This window comes from Cuculus canorus, chromosome 20, assembly GCF_017976375.1.
Source record: "Cuculus canorus isolate bCucCan1 chromosome 20, bCucCan1.pri, whole genome shotgun sequence".
NCBI lineage: Eukaryota > Metazoa > Chordata > Aves > Cuculiformes > Cuculidae > Cuculus > Cuculus canorus.
This window is the reverse complement of record NC_071420.1, coordinates 4,471,221-4,495,547: the sequence shown is the minus strand read 5'-3', so window position 1 is coordinate 4,495,547 and position 24,327 is coordinate 4,471,221. Positions and strand designations below refer to the sequence as shown.

The following is a 24,327-nucleotide window of genomic DNA, read 5'->3' as shown; positions in this document are numbered from 1 at the left end:
TATAGCAGTGTGAATGCCATGTTCCGTAGCCTGCATCACTCCCAGACTCAACGGTCACTTTATAAACACGAAATGATGCGCTTCTACTGGGCTTCTTAAACAGGGAACCAGGGACAAAGAAAGTCAAGAGCTGCTCTTCTGCAAACATCTGCATGAGAGCTGAAACTCTGAAGCCAAAATGCTGGCAGAGAGTGATGGTGTTTCACACAGGGATGAAGTCAGAGGCAATTTACATCAATGCAGTCGCCGTGCTCTCTCCCCACCAGCCCCGTTCCTGCCCTAACACCTCTGCAACAGGCTTCAATAACATGTTCGGAGAAGAGAAGGCTCCAGGGAGACCTTAGAGCAGTTTCCAGGACTGAAAGGGGCTCCAGGAAAAGCTGGGGGAGGACTCTTGACAAGGGGGTGCAGGGATAGTCTGAGGGGGAACGGTTTTTCAGCTGCAAGAGGGTAGATTGAGATGAGATCTTAGGAGAAAATGTTTTCCTGTGAGGGTGGGGAGGCCCTGGCCCAGGTTGCCCAGAGCAGCGGTGGCTGATCCATACCTGGAGACGTTCAAGGCCAGGTTGGATGGGGCTTGGAGCCCCTGATCCAGTGGGAGGTGTCCCTGCCCACAGCATGGGGTGGAACTGGATGGGCTTTAAGTTCCCTTCCAACCCAAACCGTTCTATGATTCAGTGTTTCTATGATTTCACATTTCTTCTCCCTGCGATTCCATCCTGTGTAGACCATACCTGTCCTAAGATTCTCTGCGCTGAGTTCTGGTCACTGGGTCATTCTGCAACTGCAAAGCCTCACAAAGCCCGTCCCCCGCTGCAGTGAGGAGTCCCCCCACTAGAGGGGAGGGCAGGACCGAGGAGATGCACCCGGCGCTCCCACAAGGACAAGCTGCAGGGAAGGAAACATTCGATGCTGTCACAACCGCTAAATCAAGCCCCTTCACATTTTCTTGCCATTTCCAGCTCATTTCCAAAGAGGAGGAGGAGGTCCTGCTGCCCATGCAACAACTCCTCAGCCAAAAGGTGGAATAAAACCTGCAAACGCTCCCTTCTGGGGATATCTCCAAGAAGGCAGTTTGCACCTTGAGATGGACCACGGTGTGACAGCATCCTTGGACACCCACCCTCACCGCTGGAGGTGTGACCTGTGTGACCCACCTCAGCCTTCAAAGCTGCCTTTGCACAGGAGGTAGAGAGAGCCTTGGGTCTCGCCCCAGCCCTGGGCTCTGCGCACCCGTGCTGGAACCACAGCGACAGAGGAGCGAGAGATGGCAGCTCCCACAAACGCAGCTTGGAGACTCCTGACGCCGGGTTGCTCCAGCCTCAAAGCAGCCTTCTCCAGCAGCCTGCGAGGAGGGGGAAGCTGAGCAGCAATGATGAGCTCCAGCGGGAGCCGTGCTCTGCTTTCCTTGACCAGAAACAGAGGCCTCGGGGGAAATGGAAGGAATGAGTCGCACAGCTCTAAACTAGGCCACGATATTAAATGCAGTTTAAAGTGAAAGATGAAAAATTCCATCTCCGTTCCTTTCAGGCCATGTAGGACAGAATATGCAAAACATTAATCCTGTTTGTGCTTTGATCCATTGCCAACTATCTGTCATCAAAAGGGCAAGGGAGAGGAGAGAAATTTTTGAGTGCTATTCTGCTCTACACAATGGGAGTCACTCCATGTCACGCAAACAATCCTGCTCTTCTAAATCTCCTTTTCGCAGACTGATGTAATGATAAACAAGATTCAATCTGTGTTCTTACGTAGAGGCACAAGAGCTGGCTGCCTGTATTTAGCGTTAGGAACATCACAGCAAGTTCTTTTACTGTAAGAGGTAGGATTATTGGCATCAGTCCTATGTCCAACATTGACTGCATTTCTATTAACCAGGGCACATTTCACAAAGAGAACACTTCACACGGGCTACACCCTAAAAATACATCCTTCAAATCTTAAAAGAGATTCCAATTTAATAACTGCTTACTACACATGACTTTATGCTGACTGTATAGACAAAGCCTGGGAAGTGTTTTTATCAGGAGTGCAAGTGGTCACAGCCATCAATATCAAAAGAGCGCTGACAGTTTAGACAGGACAGGGATTCGAGTTTTCACCCCATGAGTCAACATGTTGCTCGTAGTCGTGATGTGCACACTTCAGATACTACAGCACCTCTCTCTCTTTCTCCGTTTTCTAGATGTTGGCCAGGTGTTGCTTTCAGGATAGGCAACTTCATTATTTCCATTGTTGGAAACACTCTCCCCTTTTACAGGAATCCTCTGCAGAGCAACCAACAGCAGTGATGAGTGGTCCTGAATTCCTCACAGGAAGGCAGAACCAAGAGGCAGATCTGAAACTTCTCTCATTTCTTGAAGCTGTTAATTTTCAAAGTCAATATTGTTCTTTTTTTTAAAGAAAGATCCTTATTAACAGGGGCAGAGAGACCTTGTGCAAGATCAGGAATGCAGAGGCTACTTTCTGAGGAGCTACATGAGACAAAGAACTTGGAGCCTTTTCACCTCTCCCAGTGAAGCGCAACTGGCAGCTTCTTGTATAATTATTAGTTAACATAGATCCCCCAAACCCACATCAAGATTCAGATGTAGCCATGCCATCAGAGAGGCTTTTCACTTAAACACTGTCAAGCCAACATCATGTGAGCAGCTCTGGACCGGTCTCAAAGGAGGTGCTACAAAGAGAAGGCTTGTAATTAAACGAACAATCTTCTCGTTCTCTGCCTACCCTGTCTTGGCTGTATCCCACCCAGTTGTTCAAACACATACTAAGTGCCTCTGAGCCCAACATGACCTTTGCTGGGAAGAAGGCATCTGCTTTAGTCAGATCAGAGGCTGTGCGTCCAGGCACCGATCCAGTTGTTAAACCATGCAAATACTCCTCTTCACAGCATCCACCAATTTCCCAGCATATCTCTGTTGGGCTACAGTCATTCAGAACATCGCAAACTCCTCCGTACTGGAGCTCTCCTTGTGTGTCAGCAAATATGAAGCAAGTCAGTACCAAATCCACTCTCCCAGGTATTACCCAACACATGGATAACCCAGTCTGGTCAAGTATTGCAGAGGGTGCCACCGCTGCAGCCACAGCCTTTCCTCTTACGCAACACAAGCCACCTGGAGATAAGAGCATCCACTGCACATTCAGAGTCCTTAGGGCTCAACTCAAGTCTTGACACAGACATGCGGTGACACTAGAGATGCCCTGGGGTATCTGACATCTCCACAGGACAGGCATTACATGCCCAAAGAAGCAATTGAGTAGAGGCTCTTGAAGTCCAATGGACCAGCATCTGTGCATGGACATCACATAGAACTGAAGTTCAAAGCCTTCCAAGAGGAACTATTTGGCAGATGCCTGTTGAACAGCATCACATGCACACATGCACAAGGCTGGTCCTATCAATAATCTCAAATCATCTGCTGGAACAAAGCAAGACAAATGTTGCAGTCAGATTGCCAAGTATCTATTCCATGTTTCTGTAGCAGACTTTCACAGCAGTCTGAGTTGTATTCTATCAATCTCTTCAATAAACTGTTAGCAAAAAGCTCCCCCCCACTACATTTGCAGTAAGGCTGAAGTGCCAGCAACAACGTTGGCTGATAAAGTGAAACAAGAGCTGACTCGAAACCCCAGGCTGATAAAAGGTTCCCTTTTTTGCTTGCAAGAAGCCCAAGACGGCACACAAATACACTAGCTGGAGCTTCCAGGACCAGAGCACGGTGCGGAGCTGTAACAGGTACCATTTCCAGCCTGGCTGCGTCGAGTAGTGGTTTGGTACCAGAAAGAGTGATTTGACCACCAAAAAAATAGGCAGCCAGAGTTTGCAAGTCTCACAGCAGCAATACAGAGAAGACAGACAACTAGAAACCCTCAGCAGTTTGTGGGAACCGATTTCTTCAGTATATTGTGGAAACCATCTCCTTGGTAGCGACGTGCAAGTATTCGTGCAAGTATTCACGTCTATAGAGGATAGGTCCCAAAGCTGAACTGAAAACCAGTTCACTTCAAAATCCCTGAAGATAGTTAACCTAAACATTATTAAAATTATGAAACTAATTAATAAAGTCACCTAGCATGCTCTAGAGAGCAAGCTCAAAGCCCCTTTTTGAAATACTTACATTTGCCATCAACCAGTTTTTAAAAGTAGAGGCTGCTCCTAGGAAGCCTTTAAGTTTGCCATAAAAGTTCTTCAAGAAGCAAAGCTGATCAAACCAGGCCACAAAGGGGCAGGGGGAAAACCACGCTGGGTTTTGCATAGTGCTTTTCCCTTTCCAAAGCCATAGGGATAAAGGATAAACATGTTGCTTTCTCCAGCCATGCCTCTCTCGCCCATCCCGATTTGAGTGAAATGCTTTGAATGGTTTTCCCTCTCACATTGTTCCTGTGTTTGATGTTCCACAGCAGCTTTCTGCAGCCAAGTGTTCATTCAGAGGCTGGCATTCCTTCCAGATTGTTTTCTGTATCACTTTGCTGTGTCAGTAATTGGTATATTTAGGTCAAAGACATTGCACTCCTGCTCCAGAGAGAGAAAAAAACAAGTTCCTTATCAAAGCTTTCATCTTCCTGCTGGAGCCAAAAGATTTATGCAAACCTTGTTTAGGTGAGGCCTCGCTAAAAACTGCACAAATAAGACTCAAACACTTGAAGACAAAAATTAGAAGCCTGCAACTGGTACAACGAGTGTCAAGATGAGAAATACAGTGTGACACAGCCTGCTGCACTACCCCACCAGAACAGATTAAAAGGGAGATTACTGTCAATTGAATTCCTACAGCGAAACAAGCTTGCCTGATGGCGAGTACAACAGCTTTTGCCTTAACCACATGGACGCACCCAAGGGAAAAAAAGAATACAAACATTGCAGACACATATTCACATTAAATATCCCTTCATCGAAGGAGTATTGTACATAACTTCTCCCTAAAACTGTGCAGTAGCAGGTTGGCTGTCACCATCTCCAGGCACTCGCAGACAGCAAGAAACAAAATCTCTTGTCTTCCTGAACAGACTTTCCCTCTAGCTTTTAGAACGCCTTTTGACGTTGCACAAAAATGTCAGGAAAGGCAGATATTTAACGTAGTTACGATGCTTTGCTAGATTTACAGCCTTCCAGAATCTTCAAGATACCTGCTCAGTCTCCTTTTAGGCAAAACTAAGGAAGCTATCCGCTGGAAATCATGAAACCTAGAACCATTTGTTTTCCCACAATAATAACACACGCTGACAGCAATGGGACAAGTTTAGGAAAACTCGCTTGCTGTATAAACACAGGCACTGTAATCCCAGTTTATTACTGGGAGCTGTTGCTGATGTCCAGGGTACGGTCTGACTCAGAGCAAGTCAGATACGCACGTGTACACTGGTGAATCTCAGGGCAGGGCCCCTATGCAACAAAGGGCCTGTGATTAAAATGAAACTCCAGCTCCACAGGTTCCCACAATGAGCAGCCGTTCATTATCCGTTCATGCAGGGTGACACATTTACACGCCTGGAATTGTCCCTATGCCATTAGGAAGGATGGACACTCACACCTCAGACCCCTCTCCAGCCACCGCCTGTTACAAACACAGACCTTGCTCAACCTTTCCATGCACTCCAGAGCTTTCCGAGGCAGCATGGCCACGTGCATCTCCTCACCCAGAGGGCTGACATCTTCACCTGAGAAGCTGGGCTTGATCTAGCTGGGAGAGAAGAATCTCCTGAAGGGCTGCATAAAAGAAAGACAGCTAGAACTAAGCAAGGCTGAAAGAGCTTGAAAGGCAAACTGGCGAATGAGCCACACGCAGAGAAGCCGGAGACCTGCAACTGCAGCTGATAATCTTTTATCATTCGTGAGCGATACTATTACGCATTATAAAGACTAAAGACATAAACCAGACACAGCAGATGCACAACCCCAGCTCCTGGCTAAAGGCAGGCAGTGCGTTACCCGTGGAACTCAACAAACATCACATGTGCTTTTAAAAGAGGGAAATAGCTGGGTTTCACTCCTGATGCCAAAGAGCTATTTTAGGAGGGGGGGGGGGGAAGGAAGGGAGGTTCACTGCAAAGGGACAGCTCTTTGTCTCACAATCAGGCACCTTCCTGTTAGCATCCAGTTTACCTTGGTGCACGCTCACAGCAGCCTCCCTGCTATCCCTGCAACAGTTATCCTCATTAAAACTCAGGAGTTATTGCAGGGCTCTGGGCAGGCTCAGTTCAAGTTACAGCTCCAGAGCTCTCTCTTTTCCCAAATCGTGCAGTAGAGTCACTAAAGCAATGCTGATTCACCTGCAACACAGATTAAACGCATTATTCCCATAATGGGACAAGAATAGAGCATATTTGGATAACACTCCTACTGATGTTGTAGCTGCATCCACAGAATGAAGCTGCGCCAGCACAGCTCTCTTGTTAGAAGTCCAATTCCTGGTCAGCAGCAGCATAACCAGGCACAAGCTTTTTATGTCGACAGCTTGCCATACACTCCACAGAGGAAGGCACACAAAGTGACCTATGAGACACATTGCAGTTGCATTTCCACCTCGTGCCGGCTCAGCCGTAAGCTCTTAAAGCCGAGTGGCTGGCTGTAACATACAAGCATCCTTTCCCCTTCCAGAATGCTAGAAGAGACTCTCACCCACTCAGCTCCTCCGAGATCCAATCCCTTTAAGCTCCCGTCAAATCTCCCCTTGACATAACAAGTGTACGACACAGGGGATGGATTCGGAGCAGCACTGGGATCTTCATGACCTACCTGAGCTATAAGCATCAGCAGTCAGGATGCTTAGGGGCCTTGGCCTACTGCATCGATAATTAAGAGATGATTTTCTGGATGAAAAAAATTCTCAAGTGGGAAGTTATTTAACATTTAAGAAGGTGAAATAAAAGAAATAGGGAGGACAGGCTGAGGGAGTTGGGGTTGCTCAGCCTAGAGAAGAGAAGGCTCTGGGGAGACCTTAGAGCAGCTTCCAGGACTGAAAGGGGCTCCAGGAAAGCTGGGGAGGGGCTTTTGACAAGGGCCTGGAGTGACAGGATGAGGGGGAATGGCTTTAAATTGGAAGGGGGAAGATTTAGATTAGATATGAGGAAGAAATTTTTCATGATGAGGAAGTCCTGGCCCAGGTTGCCCAGAGCAGTGGCGGCTGCCCCATCCCTGTAGGGGTTCAAGGCCAGGTTGGATGGGGTTTGGAGCCCCTGATCCGGTGGGAGGTGTCCCTGCAAACGGCAGGGGAGTTGGAACCAGATGGGCCCTGAGGTCCCTTCCAACACAAACCATTCCATGATTCTATGAATTTGGAGCAGAGCAACACTCAATCTTTTCAAATTCCACGATCCTCAATGTCTACGGAGGGAAAATCATTAATATTTCAAATTCTTAACACCGCTTAACCTGTCTCTGCGTTCAATGGTGCAAATACAAGTTGCAAATTGTTACCTAGTGAAAACAAAAACAAAAAAAAGAGGGGTATCCAAGCAACTACATCGTAAATCGCATCTGGCTGCAGCAGCATCTGTGCTGGCACTCGCAGGCTGCTTTTGTGTAACCCCCGACGCAAGGAAGAGCGCAGCCGGGAGCCTCTGCTCTATTGCAGTGACAGATCTAGAACAGGAGCAGCTGGTAGAGGTTTAACAGCAGGAGTTCAGGCTATATCAGAAGAGGAACTGGCAGGAAAGTCTCTTCAGCTCTAGCCTCTGTTTGGGCAGGGAAAAAAAGCCAAGTATTTAGGCAAAACTTCATAAGGAATTGCTGGGACAGCTTTCTGTACGGGCAGGGCACAAAGCAGAGCCTTTGCAGAGCAGAAGGAAAGGAACACCTGAAGATATTCCCTGGCAAAACGCTGCAGAGAGAATCACAAGGTACAAAGAGTACTCCGTGTTCACATCCCTCATCCCCAGGATGCAGAACAGCCTCCTGGTTGCGCCACTGCTGGCAGGGGACCACCACTAACAGATCTGGAACCCAGCAGCTAGAAACCACCCAGAACCACTCACTGCTTAAAAAATCCTCCCAACTATCAGCCTCATGCTGTCGGAGCTTAAGCCAACATGCAGAGCCACTTCATTGCCTGACACAAGCTGGTTTATAGGCTCTCGCACGCTGTTTCTCCACAGCAGAGTTCTGCCTACACTCTCTCAGCACTGCACATCTACAGCCAATTGGAGATACCAGGGTCTAAGCAGTTTCCAGGGGATCAAAAACCCAAAAAGCAGTCGGCAAGTATAATGACAAATTCTCCAACAGAGGCTGAAGGAAAAAAAAAAAAAAGAAAAAGAGAAAGGAAAATGAAGCTGAGGAGTAGAACAGGGTTTTCTGGACAAGTCAAATATGAGCAGAATGAAGTTGCATAACGAGTTCCCCTTGACTTTTTTTAATCCTCCCAGCCAGCTCCTCCAAAAATCTATTTGTTATTGTTTATTTGGGTATCTGTCCAAATTGCTGTGGGAGGAGGGAAAAGGAAAAAAGGAAATGCTGGCAAGCTATTAATTCTGGGACTGTAGTCATCTAGCACCCTCCATCCATTATTGAATCAGTGTCCTGTTTACTGCAACACTCTCCAAAGCCTGGAAGTTAAATACAAGAAAACCAGATCTTAATTAGCCTCTTGCAAAAGTGAGTCCAGCACAGCTTCTCCTGGGCCAGGATGGATTCTGCCTTTGTGCATTTACTCACTGCTCAGTCCCGAACAGCGATGCCGTTTCAGGTCTCTCTCCAGAGAGCACGGGCAGCAGCAGGGGCAGCCGGGACCAGCACTCCTGACATTTAAGCCTTTGCAAAACATTATACTGCAATAAAGGCCAGGCTGTGTCAAAAGCCAGGGGCGACTGCAGCCACCACCCCTTCTCCCAGTCTCCCAGGAGAGGAAAGAAGTCATCAGGAAGAGGAGAAAAGCTGTGCTGAATCAGAATGCAGTGTTATGTTTTGTTGTTTTCTCCTCTCGGGATGCAACTGCCCCTCGACCTGTCAGGAACATGCTTCCGTGCGCTTGCCCTCACTCTCTCCATGCCACCTGGCTCCTCCTCAGCGCAGGAATAGCTCATGCAGAAGCCCAATGTCCAGGACAGTATTTAACAGGGCAGAAGCACTGTGCCAAAGGCAAAGGAGGCCCATCGGCACCAGAATGGCTTTGTCTGATCCCTAGAAGTTCAGTAGATGCATCAGATTTGAGGTCTTGCAGTACTTGTCTCCATAATCCCAGCCTCCTTTGGACCATCTGTTCCTCCTTCGGCAGCCTGGCCATTAGAGACACAAGGATGAAACTCGTGCCTTCCTAGGAACAGGTTTTTGTTGATCTCTGCGGCGCCTCCCAATCTTTCCATCAATCCCATAATCTACTAGGATTTTCCCTGCAGGGGATGCATAACAGCATCAGTGGAAAAAATACATAGGACAAGAGAAACACTTCAGGGCAAGGGTAGAAGGTGTAAAAGGGGAGTGTGTGCAACTAGAAGAGCCACAAGTCCACTGAAACCAGATGTTTGCTTTAAATCGGAGTGAGCCACCAACACACCTTCCCAGTGCCACGTTTGAGATCTTGTCTGATCACTCAGTGCTTCGCTATTTTTTCTTAAAGAGGTGCCAATTATGAACAGTCTCCTATCAAAACACGAGTTTTCAGAAAAAAACACACTGCACATACCCTGCCTCCCTCAGACCATCATCCGTAATACCTTGAAGACAAAGGCTGACGTTATGCAGGTGAGGAAGGACTCTTATCTATAGAGACGGGCTCTCCTGCCGCTGGTTTTAAAGTCAGTGATTGCTGGCTGCCTTTGGTTCCTTAATCTCTAAATCCCCACACTCTCTTCTTGAGGTTAATCCAGTTAAAACTCTCCCTTCCCTTTGGCTGGTGCCTTGCATAAATAACCACCTGAAGAGCCGAGCAGCAGAAGCCAATGCTCAGTGTACAGCGCTTTCCAGAAGTTTGTCCTGCTGCAAGAGATGGTGCAGAGTAAGTACTTACAGCCTGTGCCAAGAAAGGAAATTAAGATTAGCTGGGTAAGGGCAAAAGGCAGTCCTTATGGCTTGGTTAAATCAGCAGGAATCCATCATCCAGTCCAATCCAAATCCACAGTTGCTTTCTGCCTTAAGATAACCAGAAACAGGTTTATGCTACGCTAAGATAAAGCAGCCTTAAACCAGTGTTAGCCTTGATGTGAAAATCCCCGTTTTGGGGAATACAATTGCCTTTGAGGTCAGCTCCATAGTGGCTGTACAATCACAGCCATGGAGCCCACCCGGTATTTGGAAAAGCAACACTCATTAGCACAAGAAAACCACTTCTTCAGATTTTGCCTGAGTGACCAGAGCACCGATACCCACGACCACGAGCGAAGGCAGCACAGACGCAGCAGCCAGTCCTCGGTGCTCAGCCTGCCTGGAGAAACAGGGCAATGCACAGCGGCAGACCACGAGGACCACCTCTTCACGCATGAAGCATCAACGCCCCAATCCAGGGAAGATGTATATCCACCCCCTGCTCCAAAAAAAACCCCCAAACACCTCCAGTGAAGATGTGAAGGAATCCTGAGAAGTCTTGCCCATTCTCTGCTACAGCACAGAGAAAGGAAGAACAAGAGGCTGTATGAAAGCATATCCCTTTCCAATAGCTGCGGCCGTACTCACTTCCAATGGCATTTGTCCCCTGCGGGGAGCCCTGTGTAGCCTGGCACCATCCCCTTGGCGTGCAGAAGCAGTTCCAAGAGAAATCCTTAAGCCGGGCCATGCTTTGGGTCAATGACCCAGAGAGCACACGGATCCTGCCCTCGCAGCCCCCTGCTTGTCTGCATGTCTTACTCTCATTGTGAAGCAGGGCCAGAGGCTCTGGAGCGGCGCACAGTGCTGTGGAGCCGTCTGTCAGAGAGAAAACACCGCACACGGGCTCCCTGCTGTTTGCCAAGCTCTTCAGGCTATGCACTAGAGCCAGGACTCAGACCATAAGCTCTTTGTGTTCCTCGTCATTCACAACTAAGAGAAGCAGAAATCTGGTTTTCAGGAGCGTTTATCAGCCTAGTCCTTCCCAGACCCTCAGTCCTGGGGGCAACGAGGACAAACAAACTCATCGGCTTGCTCGTCTAACCAAAGAGAGCACCCGTTCTGTAGCCTGGGTAGAAGCAGTTACCTCACACCTGCTTATCTCGGTGTAAGAAGACAAAACAAGGAGCCAGATGCCTGCATGGCTCTGTGCGGCAATACATTTCCAACTCCATTCACGCAGATATGGAAAGCCGCCGCTCAGTCTCTGGTGCATATTTAAAGGCTCGTTCTGAATGGGCGATTAGTCAGAAGTGGAATGTTTCTGCATTCATGGAGTAGCTATTTTAAGATTACATTATGCACTCGGCTTCCATTAATAGGTACTTGTGAAAAAAAGGAAAGGCGTTCCACCCAGCGATGCACTGACCTCCGCGGGCTCCAGGGCTGTGGGTACCAACGCCCGGCACAAACAGAAGAACACTCAGGAATTCCGTTATTGACAACCACATTTTTCTTCACAGTTCCAGAGATCACGTAGTCATTAGATTTGCCAAATCTTGATGGAACAAGTCACGACTGTGTCTGCTGGCCACTCCACTCGGTCAGTCTGTGTCTTCTACAGAGGGGTAACGTAGCTATAGAAGTCACCAAACTGAATGAAGTTAAGCCAGATGACTGCAGCATCTCATGCGTCCTGCAGCTCTGGAGGAGACAGACCCCAGTTTTTCTGCTCTCCAGTGCGGCCTTCACTCAGTGATAACCAGCGCACATCCATCCCACTCTGGATCCCCTTCAAAGCCTTGGAGTCCTACAGTTATTTGACACCCTGAATGTTCACAGGAACTTCTTTGGAGCAAATTGAGAACTCTCAGGGGTTTTAAGCAAATAAAATTCAAATTATTAAATGATGTCAAGCTTTATGAAAGCCAGAGGCAGTTCTAGGGAGAACATACAGTTGCATTTGGCTAAGACACACACCTCACAATCTCTCCTCCGTGGGAGGAGGTCTTTATCAAGGAGCGCAGGGAGAGGATGAGGGGAATAGTTTTAAGCTGAAAGAGGGGAGATTTAGATGAGATGACCTTAGGAAGAAATATTCTCCTGTGAGGGTGGGGAGGCCCAGCCCAGGGTGGCTGCCCCATCCCTGGAGACGTTCAAGGCCAGGTTGGGTGGGGCTTTGACCAATCTGATGCAGTGGGAAGTGTCCCTGCCGATGGCAGGGGTTGGAACTGGATGGGCTTTGAGGTTCATTCCAACCCAAACCATTCTGTGAGTCTACTGGGATTACAGCTTTATCCAGAAAATTCACACACAAGCACCCATCATCTGTAACATCCAAGTTTGTTTCTTCCACCTTCTCCAAGCCTGAGCTGCAAAATCAGGGTTTGATAACATTTGCTGAGAGGGAGGCTTAGGGGAGCCAAGAAGAGAAGCATGAACACAAGCACTCAGCCAAACGACAGAGAAGTTGCACAGCAAAGGCACAAGGAATATTATTTTAATTTCAAAAATCAATAATCTCAATACAAGGTAGATTCAGTATGAAGAGTCAAGTTTCTGTCAACAGTTTTGCTCTTATTAACAGGTTTATACAGATTGTTTTGAAGATCAAGGCTGTAAAATCCAAAAGGTACACGTATAATAAATCTCATTAAAACCAGAGCAGGTCAGCCCTCCGATGAACTTAAGCTGTAGATCCTTCTAATGCTCTGGAAGAAAGCTCGGGTGCCCTGCCAAATGAGGATTCCCTCGGCTCACAAAGCCACATCTTCTCAGCCAAGTGGAAATACTGGATGAGCTAAGAAAAACAGAGTTTTGTGCGTGGGTTGCTTTTTCCTTTTCCTTACTTTTTTAAAAACAATATGAAGAGCAAGTAAAAAGCCCATATTATGAAGCAACAAGCACTAGAGTCAGAGCTGAAAATAAAACCCAACTTGGAGGAGAAAAAAGGTGATACAAAACCGATTGTGTTAAACCAATGTTACTTCGATGTTGGATTCAAATCTAAACATATGCGTCAGGCCCATGCAGACATAAAAAGTAGAAATCAGTCTAACGGTGTGCGACCTCCAGAGCACAGCCTGTCTGCTGGAAAAAAAAGATGGGCACTTCACTGCCAGGGCATCCACACGCAGAGACTTCAGGGCAGTGAGCGACTTCTGGTGACAGCCCTGTCTCCTGCAAATCCTTGATCTCCAAGAGTTAAGAACACAGATTCATACCAAACAGCAGTTGCTCAGCGGTCTCCGCTGGACTCACTCCAATAGCTCCATGTCCTTCCTGTGCTGAGGACTCCAGAACTGGACACAGGGCTCCAGGGGGGGTGGAGAGCAGAGTAGAGGGGCAGAATCCCCTCTCTCACCCTGCTGGTTCCACTGCTCTGGATGCAGCCCAGGTTAGGGTTGGCTTTCTGGGCTGTGAACACACATTGCCGGCTCATGTTGAGCTTCTTATCCACCAGCACCCCAAGTCCTTCTCCTCAGGGCTGCTCCCCATCCACTGATGTAATACGAAGTGCGACCATGTCAGCACTCAGCCTTGGGAGAGCCCAGCTGCACTGCGCAGAGGGAGAATGGATGCAGACATCACTCACTGGCAGCGGGACGAGGAGCTGTACACAGGTGCTCTTAACAGCACTTTTAGTGCTCAGAAACTTAGGCTGTTGTGGAGAAACAGCAAACTCTTGGCACAGATATGGTCATTTCAACTTTATTCATTTTACTGCAGCAATAAAGAGATTGCTTTACAGGTGTCACAGCTGATGTATGCTAAAATGTGGAACAGAGTAGATAATTTCCAACTACTTTGGTTAAAGCTCACACCCTTCACCAAGGTTTAAAATAAAGAAGTCTCTTCCTCCAAGACTTCAAGATATTTCTTGTACCAAAGCATGTTGTTTTCCCCTGTTATTTAAAGAGCATAGTAAGCAAAAAAGCCCCAGCTTCTAATGCAGAAAACATTTCTGTGAAAACATGAAAGAGGCAGAAAATCCTGGATTATTTTTAAGCAATGAACAAGGTGACAAATTAAGTCGTCTGAGAATTTCTGGTAGCTTAGCCCTGCCACAACCCCTCCTTTTTCCACTCTCACCCCTTTGCTACTTAGCTCAAAATGCAAGACCAACAGGAACGCGATACAGCCTGCATCCATACGGGCAAATTCATGGCTGGAATCACAGGAGCACATTCTTCAGGGCTCATGAACCATCACATGACAAACAGCACAAGAAGCCAATTTACTAAACACAAAGTTGAAGAAGTGAAGAAGAATAACAAAAAAAACATCATGGAAACATCTCTTAGGAAAGGAGAAGCTACTCTTGAAAAGACAGCAGCAAACAACAAAGCAAAGATCTCTTCTCACGCTGTCTGAAACTTCTGATTTCTAGTGCTACATATCTAAGCTAACATGAAACATCTAAGCTAGCATTGTTTCAAAGTGCCCAATATATACTTCTGGTTACACAGCTCACAGCCAATGAAAAACTGATCAGCAGCCAGTGAAGACCTTATCAATAAGCCTCTTGCAAACATACAAATATTTGAGTTGAATTGCATGGACTTGAGGTAAAGCTTTTCTGATTCTCAAAGACATGTCTGAAAGCCAGCAGACTGTTCGTTTGTTCTAAGGCTTACTGGCAAGAGTGACTTCTCGTTCAAAAAGCAAGAGGACACGCAAGGAACTCGCAACCCTGCTCCTCAGCAGTAAAGAACCAACAGCTCTTCAGAAGCAAATACACGCAGGTTTGCTTCCAGTTCCAACTAGAAAATTGGAAATAAAAGCAGAACTGCCTCTTATTAAGATGGCACCGTACAGACTGATTTTCAGACCTCTGTCTGTACTGATTTCTGAACCAGGACAAATGAATTTGCTTTTTATTTCAGAAGATCCCCTTTCATGAGAAAAGTCTCAAAGCCACACTAACATTTTATCCTGATAATTTAACGAGGAATTTGTCCAATCCTAGCCTAGTGCTCAACGTTCTGGGATCCTGAAGACTCTTAAGGGCTTAAAAAGGTTCCAGTGATCCACGAGGCCACTATCAAACAGATCACTGTAGACTCATCCTTGGGATTAAGCCATCTCTATTTGTGAGCCCTTATGTGACGATCTGTCTATTACAGAGCATAAGTACTGCATGAAAGCCTCTTCAAGGCCTCCACCACCATCTGTGAATTACATTATTAACAATGGTATGAACTTCCTAAGAGCATCTGGTTCTCTCCCCACCCCCTTCTCAAATCACTGCAAAGAGCACTTCAGTATCAAAACACGCAGGCGAAGCTGTTTTCCTCCCTTGCCCCCTCTCCCCACCTCCTCCTGCCCTGATCTGGGGCTCAGTTCTCTGTTTCCGTGCCCTCCTTGTATTCTGCACAACTACTGTCAAATAGGAATTAAAAGAACAGCCACGTGTGTCACAGGCATTTTATTGGGGGAAGGGGAAGCGTATTTCATCATTTTGCAGCCTCTGAAGGACGGTGCTGCTGAACATGTGGGTCGAGGCACAGCAGGGACTGCAAAGTCCTGCCCCACGACCTCACTGCTCACCACAACCCTGCAGCAGCCATTTAGCCAACCTGAACAGCTACTGCTGTCTCTAAATTTCAGGATGCAAATAAGCATTTTGTCACCCCAACCCTCCTCCCCAACAAGGTTTCAGAAGCTCATTCTGAAAACGTGCCAACTTCTGGTAAACAAGAAATTGGAAGAAGCAGCATCACCTGGGACATGAGCGCACACTCTCCACTGAACACTGTGCAGAGTTTACATCAACCAGCCTCCTCGGCTACTCTAAGGGATCATTTATTCTTGCAGGAACAGAGTGCTTCCTATCTAATTTTCTGCTGCTTGCTCTTCAAACCTAGCTTCTTCTCTCGCTCTACACAAAGGGCTTAAGAGCTTCTCATCATCTCAACTTTCTGTATACATCATCAGCAGTTTTACCACTCTGTTTTTCACATTGTAATTCCCCAGTTGCATTACCGATCACAATTCAGGCAGTATTGCTACAGCCCTGTAAGACACAGCATCCTCCTCTGCCTTAAGTTAGCAGCACTGTTTCTTGAAAGAAAAGAGCAACATCATGGCCAGCCCAAAAAAGACTTCTATTCAGCAGGAAACAGCATCCAAAGCAAACAATCTTGTAATGTGCAATAACAGGCAGAAAATACTGGCAGGAGAAGGGAGACAATAATGTTTCTGCACAAATCCCCATGACCTCTTCTTGTAACATACTGTTTCTCTATGCCTATGCTTCAAATAAATAAATTTGAAGCCTATGCTTCAAATAAATAAATAATCACGTATATGTTGAGATGCTCAGACACCAGTACCTCATGAGTACTCCTGTAAATACAGGTAAATACAGAATTCCTTCCAAGTCTACAAAAATAACAGGCGAGTATGATTATTTGGGGTCACCGTCATTCCGATGCGCTGCCTGAACGCACACTTTCTGCGCAGGCTTGTGAGAGGAATCGTACAGTGATTGCTGGCCTTGAGCTACAGGAGGGGAGGGAGCCAACGCGCCCAGCAGCCAGCCTCGAAGGTGCATCTGCCGGGGTTTGGTTTTACTTCAGTCATGACCAGTCAGTCCGGATGGCAGGTCAGGCTGAAGATGAACCACTACTCAGACTCTGGGAAAGGACACAGCTGTGTTTTTATGCAGCCATTTAAACAAGTCAAGAGAGCCATGAGAAAATGAAGCAAGTTTTATTAGAGGGCCATCTTAATAGGATTCCTAAGCTCTTACTCCCTATAACTTAGTGAAAGGGGTGTGGGGAGAAGAAAAGCAAAGAAACTGGCAAGTCTTGGAGCAAATCAGTGGCAGAGGTGGGCTCTGCTAAGCTCAGCTCAACATACAGTGGGAGCAGAGCATCCTATCAAAAGGATCTGAGGATTATAACATTGATTATTGGAATAGCAGCAGCTAAAATTGGAATGAATTCCCATCTTTCACACAATATGTACAGGTGACCATGTAATCAAATTAGCTAATATTTTGCTAAATTGGTGCATTGACTATCACCCAGTGAGCTCATTTTTGGAGGCAGTTCAATGCCTCACTTCTAGGACTGATGTCAGTGTCACATGCTTGGAGAGGATCAGTCTGCAGCTGGATATTTTAAAGCCTTCTGTTAGGAGTACAGAAAAGTCAGCAGATTTCAACAGCATCAACTAATGAATTTGTGTTTTATCATAACAATTTAGTCAGCAGACTCAGCTGTCAATATCTCTGTGAGAATATCAGGCCCTTTCAGACAGTTCCCTTCCGTCTGCCTTAAGCCACTGGAAGGAAAACTGAAGAGTGCAGCAACTAAGTTGTTTCAAGAGAGAAAGTTGTGTTTCAGCAGAAAAGGAACTCAACAGAAGGACACGGGAATAGAAAACTCTCACTGATTCTAACTGGCTCATGATAAAATGATCAACCATTAAGAGACTAAACTAATTGGCTGTAAGAATAAACAGACAAACAATTGCAAAGCAAAAGGTGTTGAGTATCAGTAGCGCAAAGGCTTCAGGCAGTAACATTCAATCCTACATTCAAATCCCATTCACTCACAGACCAGCTGTGAAGTCACATTTTGTTTTGACGCAATACAGAGATGTCACTGAAGTTCCGTGGCAAGTGCTCATGCAGCATCTGTGAAGCCTCCCGCACTTTGATACTCGCTGCTGGCACTGCGTACCAACAAGAAGGAACAGGTTTTTGCATTACACAAATAAGCAGTGTCTTCAATGTGCAACTGCATGCGACTTTTTTTGGAGAAAAACAATGCTCAAATACAAAGGGTGTCGTGTGCACCAGGCTGTGGAGTGGGTGGTGGTGGTGGTGGTGTCAGAAAGCACTCGGCACTGCTTACCTCCACGCCCATCGACTTCAGTGGAAGGTTACATACGAAAAGGCTCTGAAGCTGAAGCGTTCCCTAACCCGTGGCGCTGTCCATACACTAAACTTCAGAAAGAGACAAAACAAAAAACCACAGAAGTGAAGCAGCGTGAAACTGCAGTTGTTTTGTTTTTTTTTTGCAATTGGACTGGACCTCATCAGTTCTGAGAAAGCCCTTCATCAGCTGCTTGAACTTTTCACACCGCCAGAGCGCAGGATGTGAACAACGCTAAGAACTTACTGTATGCTTACATTGTTCCCAGAAGACCTTGGATGAAGATGCCTTAAAGCTTCATGTTCTGCTCAACTGTTAAACGTTCAGCGAGAAACTAATTCAGTTGCCCCTCGAGTAGCACAGGGCAGGGCCCCTTTAAAGCTTCCTTGGGAGCTTCTCTCCAAGAACTTCACAAGCTCTGCATCTATTCCAAGGGCAACTTCCTTCGCCCTCATCCAGGTTCATTTATAATGGTTTTGAGAACAGGAGAGTCAAAAGCAAGAAGCCCTAAACTGCCAAGAATGTGAAGCCCCATGTAAAGGATGGCCAGAACAGTGAGCAGCTTGGGTACCTGCAGAGGAGCTGGCAGAAGGACCACGCACCTGAACTTCAGCACGTGGCAGACACCCTGTGTGCAATGTGGGAATCACCAGGCTGATAAATCTGTTTCGTGCACAGACTGAGCAGGGGTCAGGGAAGGTTGTTATAATGAAGAGAAGCTACCTCGCACTATTACCAGTAGTTAGCCCCCAGAGGCTTAAGACTTATTGTCAGCATGTAGCTTTCATCCTGGGCACTCAGTTAAAGAAAGAAGACACTAAAGGAAATAAAATACTTCACGTTCAAGTTTTTATTTAGCTGCTTGTGGTCCATTCCCTCTCATTTTAGGTTGAGGTGTATAAGTTCAGCGCATCTCAAAGATTTTAAAGTGAGCAGAATACACCCCAACTTCCAAACTATCCCATTTTCAGCCAGAACTCCTCTATACAGAGCTCCATTTTTCAGGTTTGGAGCTATGTGGCACTTGGACGCAGCCTGGACCAGGTGGCACATTTCTCTCTCTCTCTCTTTTTTTAATTTTAGACTTAATGTAGCATGTACTCTCAGAAAGGTTCACAATGCAGCCTTTTGTAGTTAACTTGTTCCAAGCTGGGCCCCTGCCAGGTTGTTATCAATGACATTCTAAAGCAGATGAATGAAGTTCTTATTACAGTCACAAGCAGAATTGTGATATGGCACATGCATCCACTGAAAGAAGAGAGCTCGCTATTAGTTTGTCAGGTTAATAAATAAATAGTGATTTCAGGAATAAAAGCCTTCTATTAGGAAACAAAAGAACAAAATTAATATTTATAAAGCTGTAGTGGTTTAGAGCACCCTTTAAGATAAAGATTATTCCATTTCAGTCAGAGCCACTATCATGGATTAGAGAGTCTTGAACACAGCTTCCCCCCACAATTCCCTTATCGGAGCAGCGCAAAGCAGACAGCAAAGCTCTGCCTCCTAGTTCAGGCCAAGCTCAGGCCGGTTCCACGGCTCCTTCGTGAGTAAGCTGCTCAGTTTGAGACTGGCAACACTGAAAGTCCGTGGCAGCCAACGCTTCTGTTACGTCTTCAGGCCTGCTAAGGGCTGCACCTGCTGGAAGAGCCGAGCGTTCCTTGTCGCAGCAGGAAGTTCTCACCTTTTACTCAGCACACTTCCACATCACACCGAGGCACAGAAACCCAGCCAAGAGCCACGCTACGTGCCGGCAACACTGACTGCTATCCGAAGTCAGCTGGCAAATTGCTTCCCAGTCTCTGCCCCCAGAAAAGTTTCTTCGCTAACACCCTGTTGGTATCTGTCAACCGCTTCAGGATTCTTTGTTATTTCCTACAGTGTGTGCTACGAAATCTTCACCATCAAAGTGAAATTCAGAAACAGTGAAGCGTGTCCAGGATGTCCTACATCACAGCAAATGAAATCTGACAAATACAGGTTGTTTCTCACCTCGAGCTATCGCTGCACGTAAACAATTTGGCTCGAGGCATTCTCTGCTCATCTGTCCTCAAACCAAACTTGCAAGTTTAAACTTTAAACAAGCTCAGCAGTTTTGGTTTGAGTTTTGTTTTGGTGGTTTTTTGGGGGGTATTTGTTCAGATTTGGGTTTGTTGTTTTTGTTGGGGCGGCCTAATTATTTCGGCACATCTCAAGTTTACAATCAAGACGTAAGCAATTATTCATGTTTAAAAATTTATCCTAGCTCACACCATCTTCTCCACAGATACGGAAAAGATACACAACTATTCCTTCCTCCTCAAGGCAGAGTCAAGTCTGAACTTCCTCACTCACAAGAGAGCCAGATAGAAACTCTCCCAGAATAGCTGTCTCAGTCATCTACAGTCCACATGAAGAGATCTAAGTTAAACACAGCTTCCTCCAGACAAGAGGAGTTTATGGTATATGTGTAAAAAAGAAAAATTCCACTTCAAAGACCAGAAGTGTGGATTGCAGAAGCCTGTGGCACAGTTGTTATCTTTGCAGCACGAAGCACAAGTTGAGACCAGGGATCTGTAAAGTATATGTGAAAAATACTAATTTCACCCACCGCGACTATGCAAACTATCCCAGCCACACCATATATGCCAACTGATAATGCCTCCCTTGTTGTAAAGTTTATATAACTATCCCCAACTTTTGAGAAGGCATCTGAAAATATTCTCTGTTCATACTGCTTTGCCCTGACAATCTCTTTTATTTAAGATTCAGCAGCAGAGCAGAAGCTGCACAGAGGACAATTCACTCCCAGCTCATTCTTGAGGCGGTCACCCCAGCCACCACACAGCAAAGAGCTGAGCGACGCAGTGGCAAGTTGGCACAAAAAGTGAGAGATAACACATTAAAATTTGATTTCCATGTGCTACTGTACTAACAAGTTCATGCAATATGAGCCTCGACCCACACTACAGGAGCGGCAGTTGTCTGGAGAGTCATTTAAGGGCTGAAATTCAGGCTTCCAAGTTCAATTAACTGCTGCACAACCAAAATACCACCAAGAAGGAAGAAAGGCCAAAAGGAACAAAATACTCTAGGTTATCCTGTTTCACTTCACTTTTTGAGGTCACAAGCTCCTACCTGACATAATGAAACTCACAGTTTCCGTAAGAAAAACAGTTGTTTAGAAAGTAAATTAAGTCTTTGTCAAAGGCAAAGGTGTCTGTCATTTCAAGGCTTACACCTCACCCACGAAGACAACACAATATGGCAGCTGGTTAACCATTAAATACCACATTTTGAAGCACTGTATTTAAATGCAGTGCTTACAGCACCATCCAAAGAACATGCACAGAGCTATTGGTCCTTAAACTATTTTTAAGTATTGAGGAGGGCTGTAGAAAGGAAAAAGAGAAACAAAAAGGCAACAACAAAAACAAAGAACAACAAAAAAGAATCAATTCTTATTCCAGAAACACCTTTATCTCATCACCTAGCATTTCCTCTTGCAACCAGGTTTAGCTCCCGTCTGTAGGTCAGAGAGCTGAGTCACTCTCCTGCTTGTGCCACAGCTACATTTTCAGTGTGACAACCTATTTCCTACGGGAGATGCTCCAGAGCTTGGGACTGCTGCACAGAAACAGCAGACTCAAAAGGATACCTGCCTCTGTACAAGCAGCCGGCCAGCTCACAGACAACCGCTGCCCCTCTGCTCCCACACAGCGGCATTCGCAGACAGAAGTTCTGGGGTTTTAATTACAGTTTCCTAAGGACTGGCCCTTTCCTGGCTGAGCCAGACCTTGCAAATGTTTTTCAGACAGAAGGACAGCAGCCCACAGGTTTTCCACATGCAAGTGAAGATTAGGGGCTTCTGTTTTTAAATGCCTGGAACGTGGCCCTCGGAACTCCTTAGCATTCAGCAGCTTTAGAGATTTGTGGGAAACTCCAGCTTCAGATGGATTAAGTCAAAGGGTTGGTCCTGCATCATGCAGAAACTCAGACTACCTCTATCTACCACAGCTCTCCTCTGGAAAGCAAAGCACTTCATACATGCGAGGCATACGCCCTATCCCTCCATCTCATCATCACACTAAAAGGTATAGAGATGAAAAGACTGAAGTGTTTTTTTCTGAAGAACCCTAATATAGGCGTTTCTCAGATGTCAGCTGCCAGAGCTAAACCAAGCCAGCCAAACAAGTCTTAAAAGTTCTTGCTGCAATTTTAAATGTGATACTTCTGTACATCAAAACAGAAGGGACATGGTAGCAGCCAGCAAGAGTAACAGAACAGTAAGAGTCCGCTGTGACAGGACGTGCTTTCCACATTAAAATCCACTTCTCAAATAGTGAATCCAGTTAAAAGTCGGAGACAAACGTGCCTGCCTCAGCTGCTTACAACTTTCTGCTGAGGAGGCTTTGCGACCAAACAAATGAAAGCAGTATCCTCCAACAAAACCCTTACAAGTGCCGTTCTTCCCCAACAACTTCCAATCACTTCTCATCTGTTCTAAGACAGAAAACAAACTCTCGGATTCCGATCCTGCTCCAAATTCCCTTTAGGGCATCATCACTCACACAATAGCGAAGCCAGTTACAGGCACACTAACAGAAGAAGCCGGCAGGTTGTCTTCCAAGGAGAGCATCACCTACCAGCTGCTGCAGCGAGTGTGCTACAGCCTCCTAACCAGAGGAAATACAGGACTTGATGGACTCACGGTACCCAGGAGTCCAGTGAGGGTCTCCTGCCTTTCAGATCCTGCTTTATCTCGTCTCAGACTTGTTTGGGGCTCATCTCACTGGGGTGTGGGGCAGGGAGTAAGCTGTGTTACAAGCAGCCTGGCATCATGACTCCCAGACCTGCACAAATCCTGATACAACAACCCTGGAATTTACTTCCCAGAGATGTCCTACACTGTTCTACTTGCAGAACACTGGAAAACTCAAGCATCAAAGACACGTTCTGAGCCCTGGTATGAGTTTAGCACCTATTTCAAAATAGGTCAGATTAAACATTGTAATGTCTTTGATCACTCCATACAGTAAGTTCACTCTGCAGCCTTAATTTCCTCACTAATTTCACCTTGAAACAGCCCACGTAGACACAGTAACTTCATTTTTTTCCATGAAGCCTCGGTTGAGAAGTTCCTGGGAAGGAGGACAAGCGTACCCAAAAGCAGCGAGCAGCTACAAGCAAAATGCATTTCAGCCAGTGACACAGGTGTTTCGTTTATCAAGGCCATAAGAGGTTCACGTCACAGGGTATTTGCCGGGAGTTTCATGATTGCTGGCATACACAGCGAGGGCGCGTCTCACCATGGAAGCAACAAGCTGTTTAACTGTGTGACTCATCCTATAGCAACGTTTTATGCCTTCCGAGAGAAGATCAGCCTGCAACGAGCAACCCTGATAAGATGCAGATTCAGAGCAATTCTATTTGAGCAAAAAGCTACTGACAGATTCCAAACAGCAGATACAGAAGCCTGCCCAAACGCTAACAAAAACTCACGAACACACACGCTGCAATATTACGCTATTGCAACAAGGCACTTTGCAGACGGTTAACAATGATTTAAGCAATTTATACGACCCAACTCAGGAACACAAAAGCCTTCATAATTTTTTAGCCCTTTAAACAGAGTGCTCTGGAGGAACAGCTTCAAGCCACAAGGTAAGAGACCCTGTCTGTCTTCTTTAAATCACTGACTCCTTCCAGTAGATACATTTTTCTTCTCTTGCTTCCAAGATTTCCCCTTTGTACAAAAAAGATGAGATTTGCTTTCTCTACCAAATAAAGAAATTAAAAGGATGCTCAGGCAAATCAAGGGCAGAGGAGACTCTTAAATCCACGGCTGAACTGAACAGCTCGAAGACATGGAGCAGACGGTTGACAAGCCTCCTGCTCTCATGTTGCAAGGCCAGTTTATACAAAGGGAGCGTCACTCCCAAGAGGACCACAGCTTAGCACACATTTCTTTCAAACAGCACCAGCTGAACAGTAAAAGTGTCCAGAAGGCCAACTGTATCCTGGGCTGCATCAAAAGAAGCGTGGCCAGCAGAGAGAGGGAGGGGATTCTCCCTGTCCACTCCTCTCTCATGAAACCCCACCTTGGAGTCCTGTGTCCAGTTCTTGAATCCCAACATAAGAAAGGTACAAAACTGTTGGAACAGGTCCAGAGGAGGCCATGGAGATGATCTGAGGGCTGGAACACCTCTGCTATGAGAACTTCCAGTACCGAAAGGGGCTACAGGAAAGCTCAGGATGAACAAGGGCATGTAGTGATAGGATGAAGGGAATGGTTTTAAATTGGAAGGGGGAAGATTTAGACATTAGGAAGAAATTCTTCACAATGAGGGCAGGGAGGCCCTGGCCCAGGTTGCCCAGGGAAGTTGTCAATGCCCCATCCCTAGAGGTGTTCAAAGCCAGGTTGGATGGCATCTTGAGCAACCTGATCCAGTGGGAGGTGTCCCTGCCCATGGCAGGGGGTGGAACTGGATGGGCTTTGAGGTC

At 46.4% G+C, this 24,327-nt stretch overlaps 1 protein-coding gene across 4 annotated transcripts in view; it reads right to left on the bottom strand.

Moving 5' to 3' along the window:
• Positions 1-24,327, bottom strand: part of SSH2 (slingshot protein phosphatase 2) — a 95,694-nt gene that overhangs the window by 64,321 nt on the left and 7,046 nt on the right. The window contains exon 2 of one of the 4 annotated variants that reach the window (XM_054085214.1): positions 17,827-17,918. The exons of 2 other annotated variants lie outside the window; for them this stretch is intronic. In XM_054085214.1, coding sequence (XP_053941189.1) covers positions 17,827-17,838 — 12 coding nt within the window. In that variant the 5' untranslated portion in view covers positions 17,839-17,918. Of the gene's footprint in view, positions 1-5,578; positions 5,651-17,826; positions 17,919-24,327 lie in introns of those variants that run through there. One more of the 4 variants, XM_054085211.1, reaches the window with a different exon arrangement.